Source organism: Sinocyclocheilus grahami, unplaced genomic scaffold, assembly GCF_001515645.1.
Source record: "Sinocyclocheilus grahami isolate Dianchi unplaced genomic scaffold, SAMN03320097.WGS_v1.1 scaffold581.1, whole genome shotgun sequence".
NCBI lineage: Eukaryota > Metazoa > Chordata > Actinopteri > Cypriniformes > Cyprinidae > Sinocyclocheilus > Sinocyclocheilus grahami.
The window spans coordinates 663,990-686,124 of record NW_015505760.1 but is presented as its reverse complement, the minus strand read 5'-3'; the positions used below and the strand labels follow the sequence as shown (position 1 = coordinate 686,124).

Below are 22,135 nucleotides of genomic sequence, written 5' to 3'. Positions count from 1 at the left end.
ATGAAAAATTTACAGTGGCTTATCGCTGTCAGCAGTATGGGCTTCAAAGACTTTTGACTGTAGTTTGGCATAATTGGATGTGTACATCAGTGAAAATCTGGCACCCTCCTGAGCCTTATTAGACCCTTTATTTAATTGTAAATGGATGTGTTTGATGTTTTTAAATTGATGATAAATCTAATTACCCACTTGAATGACCCCTAACAATGCATTGTGTTTGTACATCACAAGTACAACTGTGGTTGTACTTGTGATGTGTGACACTGAGGGATTCAGAGGAGAGACAGATTTCATCTCTTTCAGTGTCTGTGACAATATGTGTAGGTATGTTTGTGAGGTTATTCCACACACCGCTGATGCAGTTGATTGGGACTGCATTCAGAACCCCTTGACAGTTTGTGCATCTGCAAGGACATAAACGTGGAGAGCGCTCGCACAAGAGCGTACTTCAAAGCTCATGCTTTTTCGCATTGAGCAAGAGCCAGACCTGTCTGCTTCAAAGACGCACTGACAGTCTTATATCAGCCTGTGTCTGATAGACACTCCTGACTCTCTCTGCCTTCCCCCTCCAAAACAACTTGAGCACATGGAGGTGGCATCAACGGCTCATTAGAATGAGTATGAATGCTGTCAGATTTTGTGCACCCCCCCCCCCCCCAAAGCCCAGGGGGGCGCCCCCCCGTCTCTCCCCCAGGGGAGTTTTTGTGCAGGGACTGTGGTGGATATTTTGGGTAACCTGTTAGTCATAATTTCGGTGTTCAGGAATCGGAAACTGAGAAATGCGGGTGAGCTTTCATTTATCTTTCTGGACTATGCGCACTACATTCGCGCGCTGTTCATTGATGTAACGCTTTACGTGCCATTAGGCTCAAGTGTTGAATGGGGTTACAGATAATGAATAATGCACTGAATGAAGTAATTAGTCGACTTGTTTCCCCTTTACTTGACAAGAATCTCCTTTGACATGCTGCCTTAGCTGTAAATTATACATGGTGAAAAAACGCGCTTCTACTCTTCTATCTCTACACATATTTGCCTGTGTGGTTTAAGAGTTTTGAGCTAAATGTAAATTGTTCACATTTAAGTGTAACTATTTATCTCACTTTTGACTTATTGACTTGTTTACCAACATCATAGTGTTTAGTGAAGGATTACTTTATAGCAATAACAAGAAAATGGCTTGAATTTGGCAAACATTTTATGTAACCATTCCAACCAAACAGCAAAAGTCAGCCTTTTTTTTTTTTAAAGTATGCAATTTAATGAAAAGCTAAAAGTTAGTTTGAATTAAAATGCAACATTTTAATACTGAATATGTTCATGCATAATGAAATTGAGGCTTCCAGCAACCATATCAATATTTTTGTCACTCACAAGTACGTTTTTGTGGAGAAACTCCTTGTTTCAGCATTTTTAAGTCTGAGCTTTTGGTAGTGTCCATGTCATGAAAAATTTACAGTGGCTTATCGCTGTCAGCAGTATGGGCTTCAAAGACTTTTGACTGTAGTTTGGCATAATTGGATGTGTACATCAGTGAAAATCTGGCACCCTCCTGAGCCTTATTAGACCCTTTATTTAATTGTAAATGGATGTGTTTGATGTTTTTAAATTGATGATAAATCTAATTACCCACTTGAATGACCCCTAACAATGCATTGTGTTTGTACATCACAAGTACAACTGTGGTTGTACTTGTGATGTGTGACACTGAGGGATTCAGAGGAGAGACAGATTTCATCTCTTTCAGTGTCTGTGACAATATGTGTAGGTATGTTTGTGAGGTTATTCCACACACCGCTGATGCAGTTGATTGGGACTGCATTCAGAACCCCTTGACAGTTTGTGCATCTGCAAGGACATAAACGTGGAGAGCGCTCGCACAAGAGCGTACTTCAAAGCTCATGCTTTTTCGCATTGAGCAAGAGCCAGACCTGTCTGCTTCAAAGACGCACTGACAGTCTTATATCAGCCTGTGTCTGATAGACACTCCTGACTCTCTCTGCCTTCCCCCTCCAAAACAACTTGAGCACATGGAGGTGGCATCAACGGCTCATTAGATTTGAGTATGAATTTTATCAGATTTTGTGCTCTGTCTTCTTGCCTCTTGCCTGAGTGGATCTTCTGTGAAGGAGGAGAATTTATTCCTTCGTCTTTCAGCCCTTTGTCATTACCAGGGCCAATCAGGCATCTCACGCAAGCAATAACACCCAAAGAAGCATTAAAGCAGCAAGGAACGCCACACGGATCTTTAGTGGTGTGTGCCGTGTGAACTAACAAGGGCAGAGAGCTGAGAAACGACAGAAACTGAAAGACTCGTTCTCCAAACAAGTGTATTCGGAAGTAAAATCGTATGTTCCCAGAATCCCATTTGCAGATTCACCGCGTAATCACCCCGTGCATGTGAAGTGCGGACATAAAAGATTTATGACTGGTAAAAATCTCGAAGCACGAAGATATCTCGAAGATAACGAAGCACATTCTGATGAGAGGGTGGGTATGAAAGAGACTGTATAAAAAGACTCTTCTCTCCATGTCTTTTGCTTCTCCATTTTTGTTATGTAGAACAGATGCCATTCTTTAGTAGTCAAACTTCCATGTCGAGTTCATATTTGAGGAATAGTTCATCTAGAAATTTAAATTAGCTGAAAATGAACTAATCTTCAGGCCATTCAAGATGTAGATGAGTTTGTTTGTTCATCCAATCAGATTTGGAGAAATTAACATTACATATACTCACCAGTGGATCCTCTGCAGTAAATGGGAAGCTTAAAAGCATCACAACAATCCACATCTAACTGACATAAAATAAAAACCTGCATATGTTTACTAAAATTCATTATTAAGACGTTTTTAACTTCAAAACCATTGCTTCTGGCTAAAATATGAGTCTTCTATCCATAATATTGCTTTCTCCAGTGAAAAAGTAATCGCATCTGAGTCAGGAGAGAAATATGCACAGGTCAAGCACCGTTTACAACTGAAAACATGCAGTTCCAAACAAATATGTCTGTGGATTTTGAGAGGACAACATGGGATGGGCTTTTATAGTGGAATATGGATAAACACACAGCTTTTCATGTCACAAGTTGATAATTGATTATTGCTACCTGATCTCATGGCAAAAACATACCTGGGGGCACTTTTTCGCGAGACGCGAAATACGTACCAATAAGTGCATATCACTGCAGTTTCCAAAAGAAATTAACACTAGCCCTCTGATGCATGAATTATTAAATTACAAAGTAATATTTTTTTACATGTTTGTTTTTACTTTTAAACAAGTGAAAAATCATGCCAAAATTTTTTTTGTCAATATATTATATTTTGAGGGAGTTACATATCTGTCCACTGTAGTGGACACCATGAATCAAACGAAACGTATAAAAAGTAAATCAATAGAACTTAATGGGTGGTCTTAAAAAACACGTCTTTAAAATATTTACTACGTGAAAATGGTATGAATACACATAAGAACATTCAATAACAACAAGCTATGTCATGACGGCACAGAAATGTGAAGTGTAACAAACAAAACGTAAGAGTGTGTGTCTATGGGCCAGGGTTGTGTGGGGCTGTGTGGGGCAGTGTGTGTGGGGGTGGGGGTGGTGGGCTATTCATACACATGTGAGCTCAAATACAAACACACACAAGCACACACACCCTCCCACCACACACTCAAACACAATCATGCACACATACTGTATATCTGCACTCATACAGTATACATGTATACATGCCTACACTTTTATATGACCTAATAAATAAATATAGACTGTAAGCATTGAAATAAATGATAAAATCTGAAGACTATTTCATATTTCTGTTCAATAAAACCATTCAAGTGTAAATTATATCATAATTTTAATAAAACATACAAAATAAGGCACAACCTATATTTAGGCCCATAGGCAGAATTATACACTTTGATGCATGACGTCTACTGTAGTGGACAGGTATATTTTCTGTCACAGAAAAAAATGTACAAGAAAAATATTGTTAAAATCTGGATGAAACAATTTCTGACCTATTTAACTGAAAAATATTTTTTGTACCTGTCTGGTTTTCTGAGAATAAAATTACAGTCCCCGGATATTTGAATTCTGAACCGCCGCAATACGTACCTAAAGCAACGTAATAAAAGCACAGCAATACGTACCTATATCAACGTAATTAAAACGTGCCAGGGTTCACGTATTGAACCCGTGTTTTAGCGCCACTCAGTGGACATTTCTCTTTGAAACTGCGGCGAAACGTGTAGTAAGGTACGTAAAAATGGAGTTGCAGAAAAGTACCCAGAGGTACGTATTTTTATGAGACCAGGTTGGATTATTGGCTGGAGTTGTATGCATACTTGTGGAATATTGTGATGTTTTTATCAACTGTCTGGACTCTTATTCTGACGGCACCCATTCACTACAGAGGATCCATTGGTGTGCAAGTGATGTAATGTTAAATTTCTCCAAATCTTTTCCCTGTTTCCTCATTTATATCTATGCTCTGAGAGTGAATATATTTTCAGATAAATTTTGGTTGAAATATTTATTTCAGCAATACTCCAACAGCTGACAGTTGAAGGCACGTGGCAGCCAGGGCTTCTAGAGTATCACTGTCCGTTGGCCCCTCTCCCTTGCACTGTCCCCTGTGTGGTTTATGTAATAGTGTTTCTAGAAAGGGGGTGAGTGCCAAGTGAAGTCCTCCTTCTGTCAGATTCCTGGCAGGCCCTGCTGTGCCACATGAGTATGGACGTTACAGTGGTCAGCACTACCGTCAGCACGCGTTTGTGTTCACTGATGTATGTGTGTGGTGAAAATGGAATTGTAAACCACAGGAGACCATAAAAATGAGTGGAGACAGACAGAGTGTTTCTGTTCTGTGATTAGGGAAGTGTAGTCTTGTAATTTTGCTTTAGGTCATAAAAAAAGACTTTAGTGGGCTTGAAGCCAAGACTTTGGAGAAGATTAGTGATTGGTAAATGACTTTGACTGGCATGGCATTAGCTGTAGGTTTAGATTAAGTGAGAGATTTGAGGTTCAAATTCATATTCATGGAAAACTGTCAGCGTTAACTCACCCTGACATTGTCTCAAAATACTATAACTTACATTCTTATGTCGAGAGCAGAAGATTTCTTAAACATTAAAAGCAACATAATGTTCCTGGTCATTTTAAATATTCATTGTGTAGAAAAGAACAGCATGAATATTATTTAAAATCTTGTTTTTGCTTTCAACAAAAAATAGGTTTGATGCAGCATAAAGGTGTATGTTTTTCATTTATGAGTAAACTATTGCTTTTAGAAATCTTTGGAGAAATATTCTGTTTGATTCTTGTTCTGTTTGTGTTCTAGGGGAATTATGTGCACTCTTGCTTTTCTCTCGGCCTCAGGGCTATGTGTGATTAAACTCTGGTTAAAATCGGGTCAGTGTCCATCCACAGAGTTGTCAAAGCCTTTCAGTGTCTGTGGTGCTTCCCATATAAGGTGTATCTGCTTTTTCTCTCTCTCTTCGAGTCTTTGAGCGATTTTGAATTTCTCCTTGATTTTTCTCGTCTTGGCTTTTGAGCCTTGTGAAAGTGAACTGCTGTCCTCACCCCCTGCCAGGGTGTTCATGTCCTGCACAAATGTGGAAACACCTCTGCCTGTCACGCAAACAGACACATGCAGGGAGACCATTGAAATTAACACCAATAGCAAAACGGATGGGTGTTTGTTTGTCTGACATTTAGAGGAAGTAGGAAATAAAGGAAGAACAGAGGCATTTAAAGAAAGATCGCCACCAGCAACATCAGCAGTTGGCATCACCAGTTCTACATCCTGTGTCCTCAGAGACAATCATGAAGACGATAATGTGACTCCTTTGCATGTGTCTGATCCAGTTCAGCACCACGGACAGCAATGGATCATTCATTCAAATCTAAATCCTTTCTATATCTGTCTTGAATGCTTTGTAATCATTTAGAAGTAACTTATGTAACTGTCATGTTGGACCCTTGAGCAATTGAGCTAGAGAGCTGTGGGTTTGATGCACATTGCAGACTAAAGTCTGTATGAACTGTGCTCAGAGAGAAAGAGAGAACAACCCACCTGCTGTTATTTAGTGCCTAGAGACCCTCCTCACAGGGCAGTAAAACTGTTTCCAGAAGCATCACAGTTTAACATGGCTAAGGTCTACTCTGAGACATGTAACACATGGATTTCTTAGGCACTTTAAAGAAAGTCAGTACCAAGGATTTTAAACACAAGGCCTTTAAGATCATAATGTAGCAGATGATTTGCTGTGCTTTTCAGAGATTTTTCTTGAGAACAAGAAGTCAACCTTCCTCTTGTTCTACTGTTTTGAACAAGAACAGTTTGTTTCTGTTATGCAGTACTTTTTGAGCTTTAGAACTCTGAAAAAAATGAATATACTTGAGTTGTAGTTTGAATTATATTTATAAAATAGTGTACCAGCCTTACATAAATAATATTTTTCCCAAGGTCAGGCATTTAAACAACTTATTTACACAGTAGCAAAAATTGAGCAGAATATCTAACAGGAAACACAGATAGGGTTGGGTAACTTCACACGAGGATGTTGAGTAAATTGTGATATTTATTGACCATGCATCTTTTGAAATTTTGATTATCAGGACAGCATGGATCGTTTTAGCGAAACCAGCTAAGTCCACAAAATATTACAGAATCCATTGCTTTTTCCATTGCTTTATGCAACTGTATATGATGTCACACTCAAAAAGGAGAAAGGAAAATAAAGAAGACTTATTTGGAATATTTATTAATAAATTGACTTGTCAAACAGGAGCCAGAGACAGTAGTGAGATGATTTAAAGTCACAAACATTTTCAGTTAATATTATGTGTAATATTTTGATAAATAATCTTTTATCAAATGAGTTTTAAAAATCAAATTTTATTCATTATATTGTGTCAAATGCTACTGTTCAAAAGTTTGTGTTCAGTTAGATTATTTTATTAGATTTTCATATGTTTATTTTGTAAGGACACATTCATTTGATTATACATTAGCCTACATCTTAAATGTATTTTTCAGTGTTTCAAAAGATTTCTACTTCAAATAAATGCGGTTTGTTTGAATTGTATGTTTATCAAGGTATACAGAAAAAAATGGTCACAGCTTCCACAAAAATATTAAGCAGTACACCTGTTTTTAGCATTGATGTTGATCATAATAATAAATGTTTTTTTAGCAAGAAATCCGCATATTAGAATGATTTCTGAAGGATCATGTGACTGCTGAAAATTCAGCTCTACCAAATACATTTTAATAAAAAAAGTTTTTTTTAAATAAAATAATTTAAAAAATTTAAATGTAAATTTTTAAAACATTAAAATAGAAAACAGTTATTTTAAATTGTAATAATATTTCATGATATAGTTTGTATTTTGATCTAATAAATTATCTCATCTAATAATATGGTGAGCATAAGTGACGTCTTTCAAAAACATAAAAAATTACTGACCTTTTGAGCATTGTATGGGGGCATGAAAACGTAGTTCATCACATGAATGACACAGTAAATGATAAGTGATTTTTCCTATTACACACCCTATGAAGAGTGCTTGTATCTGCCTGATTGAATTTGACTTGTTTTGCCAAAAGGTTTAGAATATCTCATAATTCTCTTCAATTCATTCAGCCTGGTTGAGCTATAGTATCACCAGGAGAGCCTGTCACGAGTGAATTCACCACTGTAATAGAACTTTGTTGGTGTCCTTTATTCCTTCTTTCACTTTTCTTTTTTTTTCACTTCTTTCACTTTCCCTTACTGATGTACCAGCAAATGCCATTGCCCAGGGAGGCATTTGAAATTTAACAGGTAGAAAAAGAAAATCTCGAAGCTTTTGTATTCAGTTCTTGTTTCGCTCTAGCGCAGGTTCAAATAGGAGACAGGGTTTCGGCTTTGCTTTCAGGTTTACTTGATGATAGGTTCACAGCAGTAACTGTTTGTCTCCGCCTGTCTGTTCTCAGAACGGCAGCCTCTTTTAGGGGGGGGGGGTACAATGCTGTTTCGTGCATTCAGAGTTGTTTGGATTCTCATGCTAAGCATGGACAAAATTTCAAAAAACAATTTGGACGTATGACGTCATATGAGTATTTCTGTGCTAAAAATCTTACTTCCGGATTAGTACAAGTTTCTGAGAGTTTTTTTCGATCGTGGCTCTTCATGACGTAAATGAGGGTGGAACTCCTTATATGGGCATTTCTCCCGGAAGAGCGCCGAACACATCAAACAGAGCAAGCAAGAGCGCGCCCGTCAACGCGCATCATTCAGCAGCGCTGCACGGGACTCGCTCGGGAAGAATGTCTCCAAAGAAGTGTGTTTTTGGTTGTAAAGGAAAGATAACTTTGTTCAGCTTCCTAAAGAACCCAGCGTTATGTAAACAATGAATACAGTTTGTTTTTCCGGAGCAGCAACGCAGTTTCACAAGCGTGTTTGCTGACGAACATTTTATAAACAAGGCCCAGTTCGACGCTGGATTTGCACATCGTTTGATACTGAAGGATGTAGCGGTCCCAGCTATAAAAGATTCCGGTCATGATTCAGAACTGCAGACGGTAAGTGAAACTGCATCAAATGTCTGTGTTTTGTTGGCAGTCGGAGCTCAAGTGCTCGTCAATCTTTAGCTCCGCCCACGGAGGATCATAAAGATGTATCTTTCTTTTATAAATATGATAAAACTAAAGACTTTTTGGAGATATGAAGGATGCAGTACTACTCTATAGGTACTCAAGATTAACATGAGATTGGGTCAAACTGTGTGTGTTATGTCCCCTTTAAACTTTTCGAATTTGAATGCATGAAACAAAAATATGTCCACCCTTTCTGTTTCCGTCCAATTTAACAGATGCGTCCTTGATTCTCAGTGGACCATGATGTTGTTGTCTCAGGATGTATCATTCAGGAGGCACTTTAAACCAAAGGTCTTGCTGTTGGATAGTTGCAGTGACAATAACAGTTGTCCTGGAACCACTCACAATCTTTTTTATGCTTTTTTCCCCCTCCCTCTTTCAACCAATATTATTATTATTTTGTGTGTGTGGAAATGTTGTAAAAATTCACCCATAAAAAAGCATGGTAAATGACACTGAACTAAATAAAATCTGAAGGGTTTCATAGCTTGGCAAACTTTGCTCTCTAGGCAAACGTTCTCTTTTACATGCTACATGCTGACTGTACCTTGGCATGAGATAAAACAGCACAACCCTGGACAGACAGGCTGAGGCATCACCATGATCTTCATACCCATCTTTCCTGATTTCACAAACCAGAGACCCAGCAAAAAAAGTGCTGCAAGATTTTTGAGATCCATTTATGTATACGTACATTGAGGCATTATCTGATCACGTTAGTTTAATGAAATCCATCGTTCTACACCCTACAACCAGTAATAATAATGCTAAGCTCTGGACTGAATCATTTGATCACTGGGAATTGGGGGCTGAGGCGCACAATCTGAATTTCATGAACCCCAATTTTGATCTGATCAAAGTTTGCATACCTCAAGCATTTTAAACCCTTTAAAGCTTTACTTCAACATCAGCATGAAATAAAAATCCACACTGTTCTGAAAAAAGAGAAAAATTAATCTAACTCAGTGTAACATATATCATCCTAACAAAGCTTTCAACACAGTCTAAGTTGATCTATGCTGCTGTTATATAACACAATCTGAGACATTTTATTTACATTACTCCATGACTCATCTGATTCACTTTGAAGGAGTCAAAGGTCAACATGTTGACATTTTGACGGAGGCCTTCAACGAGGATACTGTTTTTATGTGGCTATTCAGAGGGCTGAATGATGTAATAGTGTTTGGCTGGAAGGAACGCTGAGGTTCAGAGTGGGCTGACTGATCACAGGGTGGATTGTAGAGAAGCCGGTGTGGTTTCATACAGGTGGGATATAGTCTTTTTCGATTTGTGTTAGCAGAATGACGTGCACTCAAGCAGCAGTTATACTTTGAGAGGAAAACAACAAATTCCAGTTCAGAAAGGGCAAGCTTTTGTATGCGATGGGAGCTTTTGGTATAGTACATACTTTAAAGGGATAGTTCACCCAAAAATGAAAATTCTGTCATTAATTACTCACCCTCGTGTTACTTGTTGGGTCTTTCCCAAAAAGACTCATGGCTGTATTGGATCAAAAGGGTGCTTCTACTAAATACTGAGCAAAGGGTCTGAATACTTAGGACCATGTGATATTTCAGTTTTTCTTTTTTAATAAATCTGCAAAAATGTCAACAATTCTGTGTTTTTCTGTCAATATGGGGTGCTGTGTGTACATTAATGAGGAAAAAAAATTTACTTAAATGATTTTAGCAAATGGCTGCAATATAACAAAGAGTGAAAAATTTAAGGGGGTCTGAATACTTTCCGTACCCACTGTATATATATATATATACACAGTATATATACATACAACAGTTCTTTCTGGTCCTCGAATCTGACTGATTGATAAAAGTGTTGATATTAGAGTGCAACAGAACTCCAACAGCCGTTTCACCATTTGTATCACTCCGCTTGTAGAAGTTGCAGTATTTTTCACAGCGAGTGTCATTGCAGGTGCCCAAATCCACTATAATTAAAGAGCATTTTAGGTGAGAATGTACTTGTTTGGACTTCAAATGTGTGGTTTGTTGATAAAGATAACATCTAATTGAAAATTTGCTTCGACGTTTTCGTAGACGTGAGCTCCAGAGCGTCAGCAGCCATTCGGCGTTCATGAACCCGCCGAGAGCGCCTCACCTCGGTCAGATCATCTGGAATTGACCTCTGGCTCTGATGTTTCTATAGTGGTTAAACATGAGATATAATTCGTTTTGGGTAAATCTGTCTTTGGTTTCATTAAAGGGATAGTTCACCCAAAAATGAAAATTCTGTCATTAATTACTCACCCTCGTGTTGTTCCAAAAATCATAGGACTTTCGTTCATCTTCGCACAACACAATTCTTTAAATTCTTGATGAAATCTGTGGGCTCTCTGACCCTCCCATAGACAGCAAGAGAACTACCACATTCAAGGCACAGAAAAGTACCAAGATGATCAAAATGAAACAAAAATAATGACTTTATTCTACATTTTCGTACCATGACGCGAGCGTGTGCCGGCCCAGATCCATCGTGATGACGTTGAACACATACGTTTGGCGCTACTGGGCCTTAGCGTAAACAAGGCACGGCGTATGTGTTCAATGTCATCATGCCGGATCTGGGTCAGCGCCGGTGCCGCCACACACTCACATGGTACTGTCGTGATAAAGTCATTATTTTTGTTTTCTTTGCGCATAAAAAGTATTCTCTTTGCTTCGTAACATTACAGTTGAACCACTGATGTCACATGGACTACTTTGTCGATCATCTTGGTACTTTTCTAGGCCTTGACCATGGTAGTACCCTTGCTGTCTATGCAGGGTCAGAGAGCTCTCAGATTTCATCAAAAATATCTTAAATTGTGTTCCGAAGATGAACAAAAGGTCTTACCGCTTTGGAACAACACGAGGGTGCGTAATTAATGACAGAATTTTCATTTTTGGGTGAACTATCTCTTTAATCTATTATTTGTTCCAGAGCAAATTTTGGCAAAATGTCATCATGTTTATGTAACTTCAATGCTATATATCAGTGCGCTGCCTTTGTACTTTTGACTGAATTGCCTAGCAACTTTTATGATGGCTGTTGTTGTTTATTAAATATTATTATTCAATAATATTTTATATAAATAATAGTAGTATTTAGTATTGGTAAACAGTGTGTGTTCTTAATGGTGATTTTAGTTTAATTGTTCCACCATTAGATGGCGACAAGAGACAGTCAGCAGTCAGCAGTAAAGACTTTTAAATTGAAAAATACGAAAGTGCAGTTTTGAACAAGGAAGTACATTTTTCTTTCAAAACCAGCTTGTACGCATAGCCAACAAATGCACTGTGCAGCACTGTCATCAGAAATCACCCTTAACAGATAAAAGGATAGTACAAGCCTATCGGATATTCAAACAAATTGTGAGTATGAGATTGATCTGAAAAATGAATGCTGCATCAGATGCAGATGATCACGATCACTCAGTCAGTCTCTCATAATACTCTAACTATACATAATACACTGTTTTTAATACAGTAATACAATAAGCTTTTAATGAAGAAACTCAACGTTCCTTCGTTACTAGTTCTAAAGAGACGTTTTGGAATTAGTAATTCCAAATTATTAGGCTTGGGCTCAGCTGTTAAACTGTCAGCTTTAGATTTGAATCTGTGGCGAAAGGAATGTAATTCTGCACAAAAGCATGCTTTTAAAGACACTCCGTTGTTATTTTTTTAATGTATTTACACACTCTTGCCATCCAACTGTTGTATGAACGCAATATCACACTCGTAGACATGAGATATGGCTGTATATAGGCATGCTGTGATTACCTACGGCTGAATCACAGCCATGCTGATATACTGCCATATCTCATGAGTGTGATATTGCTCACACACACATACATATATATATATATATATATATATATATATATATATATATATATATATATATATATATATATATATATATATATCAATCATATCAATAATATAATCACTATCAATAATATTGTGTCAACACCAAGGCTCTAAATTCATTTTCTGATTTTTTTTTTTTGTCTTTATCCTTAATCATATGCAGTCGAGGGGTCTCCATGTGGTATCAGCTTTTATCAATTATGAGCAACACCGCAGATGCTGTGCTAATGAGCACATAAATAAGGCCTGCATGTGAAGTTCCTCAAGGTCAGCCTCCTCCATTAGTAATTACACTTTTGAACTTAAGTGGAATTGAGCTCGAAGTGAACCATAAGCCACACTCAGCAAGAACAAGGGCTTCCATCAGACGTTCAATTTCCTCTAATTACGCATTGGATCACCTTTCACTCTCTGAAAGACCAAGAAGTTTTATTTTGGGCAAAATCATTCAAAGTTAGGTTTTTCTTTTTGGGTTTAATGAGAGGAACATGGAACAAGTCAGAGCACAAGTCAATCCTTCTCACCTCTTTCTCCTTCCAATTAGCTTACTTTCTTGTATAACATCTGGAGTAATACATTACCGTTCTAAAGTTTGGGGTCAGTTAGATAAATATATTTTTTAAAGAAATTAAAACTTTTATTTAACAAGGATGTATTAAATTCATCAGACATGACAGCAAAGACCTTTAGATTGTTACAAAAGTTTTCTATTTCAAATTAATGCGGTTCTTGTCTTTTATTATTCAAAGAATCCTGAAAAAATGCATATCATTCCAAAAAAATAGCAGCACAACCGTTTGCAAAGTTATCAGTAATAATAACAAATGTTTCTTGAGCACCAAATCAGCAAATTAGAATGATTTGAAGGATCATGTGACACTGAAGACTTGACTAATGATGCTGAAAATTCTACTTTGTCATCAGAGTAATAAATTATATTTTATAAACCAGTTATTTTAAATTGTAATAATATTTCACAATATTGCAATTTGTATTGAATTTTTGATCAAATAAATGCAGCCTGGGTGAGCATAAGACACTTGAAACAAGTTAAAACATTAAAAACGTTTGAATGTTAGTGTATATTTAGGGCCAGTTTTACTAAACAGGACAAATTAGTGTGAGAGCGCAATTCCAAAACAGCGCAGATGGGAGGGGAAATTTAACAACGCGCAAATTAAAGAACACAGATGCAACATCTCATTTACATATCGACCAACGCAATATACCAAGCGCAGTGCAAATTAGCGTAGTCGCAAATAAAGAAATAAAGAAGCCACGCTGAAAAGAACCGGAGGACAAAAAATGAAGGTTTGCTAGAAGCTTTGATAGACCTGGTATTGTGTGACTCCTAGTTGAGGGTTCCAAGATATCTTTTATTTCCTGAATTTTTTTTTAAGATAACATGTTTTGACAAACGATATGTTTGGATAATGTGTTCTTCTGGCATTCAAAATAAATTCATACAGGTGGAAAAAATCCTCTCCCTTCTACCACGTGCTCTCTGTTTTCTGTGGTGCCTCCTCCTAGCAACAATAATTGCAGCCATTTCAAGCACAAAATAGTTTAAGACATGCTTTTTTTGGGCATTAAATAATGGAGCAAGTGCCAGTAATTTGACGAGCGCAAACGTTAGTAAAACGTGTTGCGTGATTCATTTGAATACTCTCCTCCCATAAATTTTGTGTCTGAAAGGGAAACTCCTATAAATGCATATTCAATAAGGTCAAGCGCAATAATAACTGTGTCCACGCCTTTTCTAATTCATCACTGCGCGTCTTTAGTAAAACCTGACAATACAATTTTAACGCCAAAAGACGGTTTGCATTGGCGCAAGCTGTTAGTTTGACTTCAGCACCATGGACAGCGCAATGAAACAGTTAAAGTCTAAAGACTTACTATGTATCAGCATGGATTTCTGCTGATGATTTGGCTTCATTTTCTGTCTACATTCTCTAGATATACTGACCTTTTAATTTTCCCATGGTTCAATTTTATTATTATGTTTATGATTAAAACTCTCCAGTTTTTTTATACAGTGAATTAATCACAGTATTGATTTCATTTCTTGTAAAGAAAAGGTCAAATAGGCATTTATATGAAAGGACCCACTAGTGCACCATACTGGCTCTTATTTACTTTTATTCTGTTGATCCGTGTGGCCATTCATTCCCAAGAGATTCTGTACCTCGCTGGATACACTACTTGGACACAATGAAGGATTTCCTCAGAAATCCTTGGAAAATGCAGGGTCAAGATGTATTATTGTGCTTGGCATAGCTTCACAAAATTGCAAAGGTTGTCCAGATCCGCAAGGAAAAGCAAAAAAGACCACTTGTCTTGTGGGTATGTTGAAGCAGAAGTGTCTGTGTGTCTTACAGCTGTAGCTCTTCTTTTTTGTGCTTAAAGTCTTTGACAGGTGCGCATGGCATATACGCATCATTTTATACTGTACTCTGAGGGTTTCATAACCCAGTCTGACCCTGTTCAAATACTTTTATAATGAGCCTTAGACATGGAATAAGAACCCTCGCCTTCTGTTCTCCCTCCAGAACTTTCCCCCAGCTTCCTCTGTGAGGTTTTTCATTACACTGTAACAATTTTAAAAACGAAGACATCTTCTTGTCCTTATTTGCCTTTCTTTTCTCACTCTTCCTCTTCATATCTCAATATGTGACATTCATGTGCTATTAAAGGAATAGTTCAACTTAAAATGAAAGTTTGCTGAAAATGTACTCACATAGGCCATCCAAGAGCAGTTTGTTTCTTCATCGGAACAGATTTGGAGAAATCTAGCATTATATAAATCACCAATGGATCTTCTGCAGTGAATGAGTGCTGTCAGAATGAGAGTCTGAACAGCTTATAGAACATCATAACAATCCATAAGTAATCATAATAATCCACACAACCACACAAGTTCATCAGTTAACGTCTTATGAAGTGAAAAGCTGCATTTTTGTAAAAACAAATCCAATATTTATCATAATATTGCTTTCTCCTGTGAAAAAGATGTATTGTCTGAATTGGAAAGAAATATGTACAACTGTGGATGGACATTTTCACTGGAGGAAGCATTATTATAGATCACGGACTGATATTCTGGCTAGAAGCGACAGTTTAAAGTTAAAATGCTTTAATGATAGATTTGTTTCTTACAAAGCTTTTCACTTTAACCTTTAATTATCAGGAAATTTATACAATCTCTATCACCTAGGTCAGGGGTAGGCAAGTTCGGTCCTAGAGAGCCGCAGTCCTGCAGAGTTCAGCTCCAACCCTAATCAAACACACCTGAACAAGCTAATCAATGTCTTCAGGATTACTAAGACTATAAGCAGGTGAGTTTCAGGGTTGGAGCTGAACTCTGCAGGACTGCGGCTCTCTAGGACCGAACTTGCCTACCCCTGACCTAGGTTATGCTCAGATCAGAAAGCCTCCATCAGCTACAACAAATGGACAAAGTTGTAGAAAATCATGGAAAATTTTTGATCAAAAGTTCTGGGAACCCTGGTGCATGATCTTGAGTATGGTGAGGTGTATGAGCACAGCTGAATGGCAGTTTAGATTTCTTTCTATTCTTACTTCACCTAGACTTTATTCACATCACGTGCATGTATACACATCAGACTAGATTTATGTGTGTCTTTCTCTGTCACGCACACACATACACACATTACACCATTAATCAAATACAGGCTCATTACTCATTAGGTTCTCATTGTCAGATTTTGTAGTTGTCATATTTTGATATTTAAGTCAGAGTGAGTTACAGCTTGCAAAATGCTGTGTAATACTACTACTACTACTAATAATAATAATATGTTTTATTTATATAGCGCCTTTCCAGTGCTCAAGGTTGCTTTACAGTGAAGATACAATTTGAAAAGAAGAACATCAAACATGACAAACATAAGCACAATTGAAAAACAAAATATAACACAATGAGAAAACACAGCACAAATGAGAATGGTAACATTAAGAAAACAAAAAGATGTAGGACATAACTTATAAATGATAACATTCAGAGAACAGGTGAGTTTTAAGAAGTGATTTAATTTTAAGAATATTATTGACAGTGGAGAGATGGGAGGAGAGAGTTCCAAAGGTTGGGTGCAGCAACACTGAATGATCTAACCCCCCCCCAGAATCAGAGTAGCGTAATGAGCGAGTTGGGGTGTAGGGGAGGAGCACTTCACAGAGATACCGGGGAGCCAGTTTATGCAATGATTTAAAAGTGAGCAGGAGAATTTTGTATTTAATACGTTATGAAACAGGAAGCCAATGGAGATTGAACAAAATTGGAGTGATGTGGGCAGAGCGCTTGGTGTTGGTGAGTTGTCTAGCAGCAGAATTTTGAATATACTGTAACCTGGAAATGGAACTGGCAGAAAAATCACTCAAAGGGCATTGCAATAATCAAGGTGGGTTGTGACAAAAGCATGGATAATGGTTTCAGCATCTTTAAAACTAATAAAACAGCAGAGCTTGGCAATGAAACATAATTGAAAGGATGCTGACTTGGTAACGGAGTTAGTATGAGCTTGAAAGGAGAGAGATGAATCGAAAATAACACCTAGATTTTTAACCGTACAAGATGGTCTAGTACCAGCTATCTCAGAAGAAAAGTCATTAGGAATGCTTCTAGTGAGTGACGGGGGTTCCAACAATAATGATCTCGGTTTTGTCCATGTTTAGTTTACATTTTTTTAGGTTTTGTATTTCATGTACACAAGTAGAGATTTTGTCAATTTGTGTGGATAGAGTGGGCCTACATATAGAGTAAATTTGAATGTCATCAGCATATAAGTGGTCATTAAAACCACGTTGGCACAGGATTTGATGCAGAGGTGGTATGTAAATAATGATAATAACAAGAACAGATCCCTGGGGGACACCTTGCTTCAAATGAACAGTAGGGGATCAAAAATCCTGCACTGAGATGTAAAACTGTCTGTCAGAGAGATAAGAAGAAAACCTGGAAAGAACAGCACCAGAAATACCCACATCAGAGAGGCGGGAAATTAGTAAATCATGAGAAACAGAACCAAAAGCGGAACACATTAATATATTATTAATATATTATATATAATATATTATTATGTGTACACATTAATATATTATCCTTCATTTTATTCTTATGCTGTATTGTAGATCTGCAATTATTGTTCTTGGTCAGTGGGCATCATTTACTAATTTAGCTTTGTCTGAAACCACGTTAATATTCTGCATAATTATATCTTGATAATGCTTAAATATGCAGAGATGAGTTATATAAAGGTAAATAAATAAATATGAATTCAAACAGGAGCTTTTATTATGACCAAAGGCATTACTAAAAAAATAACCTTTTGTAAGAGGATTAGGATATAGTGAAGTTCACACATTAAGTGGCTTAAGAGATTTTAAAAATATACATGTTACACACAGGTTAGTTTCTTCACATATGTGAACACAAAAAATGCCATTTATAGCAGCTGACGCTGTGCTTTACTTCACGATGCATTCATTTACAGAGCAGCGCTATGACCTTGAATGTGCTTCATCTCTGGTTGAATTATAGTGTCTGGGGATAAAAGTCTAAAGAAAAGAGAAGAAAGCTCATAGAAGAAAGGTTGGGCTCAGGAAGGTCAGGGCAAATGTGTTTATCAGTTCATAGACTCTAGCTTTATCCTCTGAATAAAGCTAAGAAAAGGGAATAGCTGAAAAGTGTAAAGTCAGTCTTGTTTCAACATGACAGACTGAAACAGTTTTTAGGTTTTTGGATCCTTTTTAAAGGCCACCGTGATGAACAGCAGAGAATATTGGGTTATGATCTCTCTAATGTCATGCTGAGAGGTGCCGGGAATACTTTTTGGCATTTGCTGAAAAGGATGGGGGGAAAATACCACCCCCTTCTAATTTTTTTGTAAAAGCAAGCATTTTTTATTTGTATATGCATTGCTGTTGGTGATATCTGACAAAATCCAAGTGAAATGTTTTGCTTCACTTTCAACAGGAAAATCTGATTAATGGGGGTCCTTACATTTATGGCCCTCACGTTTCATCCAGAGTCTTAGGGCTGGGAGGGGGAAAGACACTGACTGAATGTTAAAATGGTCTGGATGTCTAAAAAGCTGAAGGCGATGAGGGGAAAATGTGTGCCTCATTGAAGCTGTTCATCACTCATGACTTTGATACAATAATTTCTTATTCTTTTAAAGGTGAGTCTCTTGAAACTTGGCAAGAATGTCAAAATCACATTTCACTCCAAAAAGAAAAAATAAGAATATTGTGCATAAAGAAAATTAATCTTAGTTTTAGCACCATAAAGATTTGTTTTTATTAAGCGAAGTTATAGTTAAGCACATGTTTCCCAGAATTATCATTACCATAATACAAAGCAAATTTTTATGTCTTAGCATATTTAATGTATTTTACACTAGTTATAGATCATGTAAGCTTTATGCTGCTTTTAATGAAACATTTTATTAGTATTAGTATTATATACAGTGTATAATATATATATACTGTATATATATAGCTAAATTAATATATGATAAAATAATTTTGAACACATTATGAATATATATATATATATATATATATATATATATATATGTGTGTGTGTAACGGGACCGATGAGACGTGAGACGTGCGGATCCATGTGCAAGCTTTTATTTAGAGCAGAAGAGGTCAGAAACACAAGCAGGGTCGAACAATGGCAAACAGGTATATGGCGAGCAAGACACAAGAATAATCCTAGGGCTAGCGAAGGTCAACAATTGGCAAACAGATTCAAAAGGGCGAGACTAGAGGGATAAATCCAGGAAAACAGGCAAAGATCAGAAACCAAGAAAACGTCTCTAGGTTACGTATGTAACCATGGTTCCCCGAGGGAACGAGACGCTGTGTCGAGATCGCTTTGGGAACGCCATACTACCAAGTCCCTGCCTGTGTGTGTATCTTATGAGCACATCACGAAGAGAGAACTTGGGAACCTGGGGTAGATGCCAGGTGTAGGTTGTAAAAGCGGACAAAAGTGTGCGGAAAGGACCAGCCCACCGCAGTACAAATGTCCTGCAAGGCCACACCCAAGCTGAAAGCCTTGGAGGCCGCCATACTCCTGGTCAAGTGCGCTCTGACCCCCATAGGTGACGGGAGGCCAGAGGACTCGTAGGCTAGTGAGATGGCCTTGACCACCCACCTACTCATAGTCTGCTTGGTCGCCGGAAATCCCTTCTTTGGCGGACCAAAAACAAACGAAAAGCTGATCTGCCTTACGCCACGGGGTGTGAGCTCTCCCGTGCCGTACCGTTGCCGGACTGAGGTGTTATCCTTTCCTCTCCAGGTGGGCTGCCCTCAGGGAACTGACAATGGTAGGACCATTTCGCTGAGGTCCTCTTAGGCAAATAATGGTCCGCAGATCCGTTTTCGGTCTAGAAGACCCCAACTGAGAGCATCACCCCGACCCCCGATCTTTCTGTGGAGGGGTGCGGGTTGCAACGCTCTGTTTTTGAGACTGGCGATATGAGGAGCTTGATGGCTTGGGCTGCTGCCGCTCAGCAGCCCCACCCCTGAGCAGGTCAGCCTGGTATGCTTGTAACACCGCCATGGTGTGCAAACATGCGCCAGCCTGACCTACCGCCGTATAAGCTTTCCCAACCAGACTCGATGTATGCCTAACAGGCCTGGTGGGAAGCTTCGGGGGCCTTCAGGGACTGCTGAGGATGGGGAGAGATAGCTCACAAGAATCTGCTCCACCACTGGCATCGCCCCATATACCTATCATTCAGCCCCACAATGTTCTTTTGAATAATTCGAGACTGTGGGGCTGTAATAGGGGATGAGTACGGTTTCTCCCACGATCTTGACACCTCAGCATGGAGATCGGGGAAAACGGAAGGCCCGCGATCCCCACGACAACAGTCTGTGCTGTGCCTCGGCAACAGCGGGACCGCTGCCAGCGGGATCGCGAGCCTGGCGGCTCTCAACAAACACAGCCAGGCGAGAGCGGAGCGTGCACTTACGTCACCCTGCTCGTGAAGTCTCGCTGCTCCATTGGACGGATTTGACACGTGCTTCAGACACGTGCTTGCATACGATACTCGGCAGCTGACGGGGATCAGAGTGAGTGTGTATATATAGGGAAGGTGTGATTGATGACAGCTGTGTGCAATCAGTGCTGTGTGCAATCAGTGCAATGAACGGTGGGATATGTAGTCCGGGATGACATGCAACATTTTGTGTAGTGCGAGAGTCAATGTAATGGAAGGGTGACCTCTGGTGGTGATTGAACGGAAGTCCATGGACAGGATTTGTGACAATATATATATATATATATATATATTTCAAGAAATCTTATTGATCCTAAAAAATAGACTTGTTATTTTATGCTAAATAAATTTTTTCACTTTTAATTTTGGGTTAAAATGTGAGCTGGACATGTTTTTTGTGAGATTCAACTTTCCACTTCCATCATTCTGATGGGAAATCAACTGGAAAAACACAAAAATTACACTTTAAATATATCTGAAGCAAATGTATCTGTATGCAGATATTTGCTACCGGTAACACAGAATGAAGGGATATCTGGACTAATTAGATGACTCAGTCAGCTGTTTCTACATCGGCTGTAAGCAGTCACTGTTTAACATGAGAAAGTGAGTAAATGGATTGGTTGACATAACTTTTAACACAGCAGACCATGCATGAGATTAATTTGAGAGGGCAGAGGCTAGAAGAGAGCGCATTGTTTTATAGAGCGATGTGTTTTCTGCTGTCACAGTGTAATCAAAGGCTTCACACTCCCTGGGGATCCTGCTTTTGAAGTTGATGTGATTCATTCTTTGTCTTTTCTTTTCACTGTAGCTTTGTCAGTCTTGATTCTTGTTTCCTCTCTTATTTGCTCGCGGGTTCTCAGCTTGTCGTTCACATGAGTTTAGCCCTATATTCAATTTAAAAGGCATAAAACATGATTGGAAGTGCAAAGGCAGGGCAACAAAATTGACAGATATACTGTGAAAAGGTGTTTTTTTATTGCAGTCAACATAAATGTACTTACAGGAATCATAAACACATGATTTTGATTTACAGCTGACATCATTTTCGTGACAACAGAAAAGTTTAACATGCAAAATAAAAAGAAGGGTAGGGTCAGAGTACACTACCTTTCAAAAGTTTATTGTCTGCAATTTTTTGAATATTTTTGAAACCTTTAATGCTTACAAAGTTGCATTTATTTAATGAAAATTACAGTAATATTGACATATATGATTACAATTTAAAGGCCTGTTTTATATTTTAATATATTTCAAAATGTAATTTATTCTTGTGTTGGCAAAGCTGAATTTTCAGCATCCATTACTTCAGTTTTCAGTGTCACATGATTCGTTACAAATCATTCAAATATGCTGATTGGTTGCTCAAGAAATCTTCAAAATGAAAAACAATGTGCTGCTTTATATTTTTGAGGAAGCGGTGATTGATATTGAATATAATGATTATTATATTTTATTCTATATCTTTCTATTAATCAAAGATTAAAAATTATGTTTGTGTGTCTGTGAGTGTGTGTGTGACTTGTCACTTTTTTAATGCATCCTTGTTGAATAAAATCATATATATATATATATATA

The 22,135-nt window shown here is 37.9% G+C and overlaps 1 protein-coding gene across 1 annotated transcript in view; it reads left to right on the top strand.

Moving 5' to 3' along the window:
- Nucleotides 1–316: 316 nt before the first annotated feature.
- mtnr1bb (melatonin receptor 1Bb) overlaps nucleotides 317–22,135 on the top strand; it is a 24,394-nt gene continuing 2,575 nt past the window's right edge. Inside the window, exons 1-2 of the mRNA XM_016240097.1 lie at nucleotides 317–320; nucleotides 663–785. Coding sequence (XP_016095583.1) covers nucleotides 317–320; nucleotides 663–785 — 127 coding nt within the window. The remainder of the gene's footprint in view (nucleotides 321–662; nucleotides 786–22,135) is intronic.